General features: G+C 37.6%; 1 protein-coding gene across 1 annotated transcript; it reads left to right on the forward strand.

Annotated features, from left to right (window-relative positions):
* The first annotated feature begins 1,802 nt into the window (after window positions 1-1,802).
* LOC112526556 (chlorophyll a-b binding protein of LHCII type 1-like) lies at window positions 1,803-2,732 on the forward strand. Its single transcript, XM_025136891.1, has one exon. It carries the CDS (start codon window positions 1,804-1,806, stop codon window positions 2,599-2,601), a length of 798 nt encoding a protein of 265 aa, XP_024992659.1. The 5' UTR covers window position 1,803; the 3' UTR covers window positions 2,602-2,732.
* The last annotated feature ends 1,980 nt before the right edge of the window (window positions 2,733-4,712 follow it).

Raw genomic sequence — 4,712 nt, forward strand, 5'->3', positions numbered from 1 at the left:
GTCTCTTTGGTCTTCCTACGGCGTTCCAAAACATTATCATACAACATTTCAGTTACTTACTTTCACGAGACCAAACATATCCTATGATTTGCAACAGGTCTGGTTGCTCATGCATGACCCAAAGGGATAAACATATGAATTCTCTCAAACAGATTCTAAAAGTTTTTCATGAACAACCATATCAATAATGTAACTTTATACAAGTTTTCATCAAGGTTGATTGATTATATTTATACATTATATATACTCATTGGGTTTTCTAAATATATTATCATACTTGGTATATTGCATTTTTCCTGGAAATTTGATCTTTTAGTCCTCTACATGATAACCTACGTTGTTGAGATTCGGTGCTGAAATCAAGTACAATGCTGCTTCAAATGAAATCTCCGGATCAAGTTGGTTTAGGAACCTCCTTCAAGAAATTCGTTATCCATTCGACAAGGATACACTACCTTATTGTGAAAATTTTAAGAAGAATCCCTTTCAATATCAATGTACTACACACATTGAATGGAAATACTACACTTCGTATAAGAGAAAGTTGTTTGTATTCTTCATGTTTCGCCCCGATATCAAATGCATGAGATATTTAATAAAGACCTTTGGCGCATACTCTTTGATGACTTTTGAGGACAGGCTCAATTAATAAATAATCTTACGTAATCTTTGTATTATTTTCAAAATATCCGTTGCGTAACTATAACCTTTGATTACGGGGATGATATTATAAAATTTTCCCATTTAATTTAAATGAGACTTCACAATAATATATTCCCATCTTCCCTACCCCTTTAATGAGATGGAAGGAGTCTTGGAAGAGATGCTAAAAAGCAAAGGTATTTGTTTCGTCCATGTGACTAAAAGGTAAAACTCTATGTCTCTCTCAACCTCAAAAGAGTATCCTTTAAATTGTCTGCAACTCTTGTTATAGCAACCTATAGAGAATTTATGCTATACATTTTCTGGAATGCTATATTGTATAACATCTATCCTTTGGAATAGTTGTTTATGTATCTCTCAACCTAAAATTTTATTTCTTCATACTCGTCATCTAAAGTTGATTTTTAAATTTGACTATTCGAAGAACTGGAAGTTTCTGTCTCTATTGACTTGTGTAATGATTTCAAGGGTATACTTTCATTACACAATAAAACAAAAAGACTTTACCGACGGTAAAGTCTATCGGTAATCCGTCATAAAAGCCAATAATCGGTGGATCTTATTGCCAGAGAAAGTGTGGCCGGTGAGTTGGCTAATGTAGGAAATATTGCATTCTATGTAAATCTTGAAGTGTCTGAAACAATTGTTAGCAATGCACTCTAGATGTAGTAATGATACTTAGGGGAGGAGATAAATGAAGGTTGAGTTAAGCTAGCTAAACCAAACAAAACGCATGCTACAAACGATGTAAAAATTTAAAAGTGTATTACCATATAAACCAAGTTCATAATTGACTCTTTACTATGCAAATATTTAAAAACTAAGATTAACTATTAAAGAATTTACAGAAAGTAACAATCACATTGCACATTTTGCCATTGCGGCACATGGCTCATGGTTGTCTGAAGTGAATGGGATAAAAATCTAGAAATGTATCTATTGTACACGTGTCGTTTCATGGATGGATTTAAGTAATTGTCTTTCTTAGAAAATCCAGAGACTGATCCTAAAAAGATAAGAGCCCCACAAAATCCACTCCTATTTATACCAGTTTCAAGAATTCGTAATATTCAAGCAGTCAGCCCCCCTCGACTATAAATTCTCTCAATATTCTAACCTTCTACTTTGAGAAAATATCCAATGGCTGCTTCCACAATGGCTCTTTCTTCTCCCTTCACCGGACAAGTGGTGAAAACAGCTCCGTCATCTTCTGAAGTTCTCGGAAGTGGACGGGTTTCCATGAGGAAAACTGCTGTCAAAAAGGTTGCACCATCAGGAAGCCCATGGTACGGTCCTGACCGTGTCAAGTACCTAGGCCCATTCTCTGGCGAGGCTCCATCTTACCTCACAGGTGAATTCCCAGGTGACTACGGCTGGGACACTGCCGGACTTTCTGCTGACCCAGAAACATTTGCCAAGAACCATGAGCTTGAGGTCATTCACTGCAGATGGGCCATGCTTGGAGCTCTAGGGTGCGTCTTCCCTGAGCTCTTGGCTCGTAACGGTGTGAAGTTTGGTGAGGCCGTATGGTTCAAGGCTGGAGCACAAATCTTTAGCGAAGGTGGTCTTGATTACTTRGGRAACCCARGTTTGGTCCATGCCCAAAGCATCTTGGCCATCTGGGCCACMCAAGTGATTTTGATGGGTGCAGTTGAAGGTTACAGAGTTGCAGGTGGACCCTTGGGAGAGATTGTTGACCCACTTTACCCTGGTGGTAGCTTCGACCCATTGGGTCTTGCTGATGATCCAGAGGCTTTTGCTGAGTTGAAAGTAAAAGAGATCAAGAATGGAAGACTTGCCATGTTCTCTATGTTTGGTTTCTTTGTTCAAGCCATTGTCACAGGAAAGGGACCATTAGAGAACCTTGCTGACCACCTTGCTGACCCCGTTGCCAACAATGCCTGGTCTTATGCCACAAACTTTACCCCCGGAAAGTGATTTATTTCAGAAGGATATTATGTTAAGTTTGAAAAATGTGGTTTCTTGGGATTTGAGAACATGTTAATTTCCATGTACATCAATAGGGAATGTTCCTTTTTCAATAAAAAGTGTTTTGCTTAATTTCTTTCAGCTATACTTCAGTGATTAGAAACCCAACAAGAGCATATTTTACTTGGACACTGTTAAAACATTTATCCTTTTGAACTTGGCTTATCAGAAAGAATAGGAAACTATTCATCAAATATTTTATACACCCTTCATTAAGAAAATAATAAAGAGCATAGCCAAATGAGACTTATTACACGATGACAAGAAGGATAAGTTTGTGAAATTACATATTGAAGATCAATTTTATAATGTGTTTTAGGAAACTTTAATTCCAAGTAGAAATGAAAACACCTGCTTGTTATGTTGACAGATGCATCATGAGATTAATCACTTGCTAGAAAAGCTTTCTGTATTTTATAAAGCCTGACCACTGTTTCTTCCAGATTGAAAATGGATTCCATGGCTTCTTTCTTGCTATATACATGTTCAATCGATCGATTTCACGTCAACAATGCCAAAAATTGAATGATGTGCTGCTTCAAGAACCCATCTTCGCAAACTCATCTCACCACAAAACATTTCTTCTGTGGGCTTCGTCCTTGTGAAAGTTTCCAACAACAGAATGCCGAAACTATAGACATCACATCCTGATGATCACTATTCCTTCCATCCTATATTCTGTTTATGGTGAGATATCATTATAAAAGTTGTAAATTCATCTAAACCTACTGAAAATGGAATGTTCTGTCTTTTGGGAAAACTTTTCATCGTTAGTTTTATTAGACATTTCGCTAGAAGACTTCACAATTTTAATGTAATCATGGGTAGGTGGAAGAAGAAGTGTTGCATTCCTGTTTGGGAAGTATGTGTTGTTCTTTGTCTCCAAAGTCAAAGAGTTTTTACCACTAAACATGGTATGTTTTGTGGAAGCCATATTTTTGGAAAGCAAAATCATTACCATATTTTGTGGCTTTACAAATTGAATTACCTTTTTTTCTTCCACCGCCACACACCTATATATATGGTTGAATTTTTCTCCTTTTAAAGGTAGCAAAATTGTATTCGATCATAGATAGTGAATTTCTCGGTGGTCTCCTCCACCCGTGGTGTTATTTTTCCCGATTTGGGTTTTTCACGTAAATAAGGTGTCGTTCTCTTCCTCGTTTAAATTCTGCAATTATATACTTGTGTGCGTTCGATACTCGATTACTTGGTTTATTTGTTCGTTGAATTTTGATATATAATTTCCGTTCTTCCGCATAATCGATACGGTTCAATTTGGAGCATTGGTTTTGGGTTAATTATCGAGACAATTTCGTTTCGGTTTTACAACAATTGGTATCAGAGCTTCCAGGTTTGAGTATTGATTTTTGGGAATTATTTATCATCGCTTTATACGATGACTTCAGTAAAGTCCGATATTCCAAGGCTCGATCGGAATACTCGATTTCCACTATGGCAAGTGCAGATGAGGGACGTTCTAATTCAATTGGAACTCGATGAGGCTCTCTTGGGTTTTGAGAGAATGCCAGCGGCTTGGACCGACGACGAGAAGAAAAGAAAGGATTTGAAGGCTCAATCTCAAATCCGTTTACATCTATCTCATGATGTACTGCAAGATGTGTTGAAGGAAACTTCAGCGGCGGCTTTATGGTTGAAGTTGGAGCAACTATTGATGACGAAGAGTCTACCGAACAAGTTACACTTGAAGCAACGTTTGTTTTATCTCAAGATGGTTGAAGGTAGTTCATTGTCTATCCACTTGTCCACGTTCAAAGAATTGGTCGGCAATTTGGAGAATATGGACGTGAAGTATGAAGACGATGACTTAGCTTTATTCTTGTTATCATCGCTGCCCGAGTCTTATAGTCACTTTCGTGACACGATCATGTATAGCCGTGACACACTTGTGTTGGATGAAGTGATTACGGCTTTGGATTCAAAAGAGAAGATGAAACAAATCACGAATGGTGGTTCTGAAGCGAAAGCTGAAGGTCTATATGTGAGAGGAAGATCGTTTGAGAAAGGCTCATCTTCCTCCGGTAAGGTGAGATCCAAAT

The sequence above is a fragment of the Cynara cardunculus genome (assembly GCF_001531365.2).
Source record: "Cynara cardunculus var. scolymus isolate 2C chromosome LG 14, CcrdV1, whole genome shotgun sequence".
Lineage (NCBI taxonomy): Eukaryota > Viridiplantae > Streptophyta > Magnoliopsida > Asterales > Asteraceae > Cynara > Cynara cardunculus.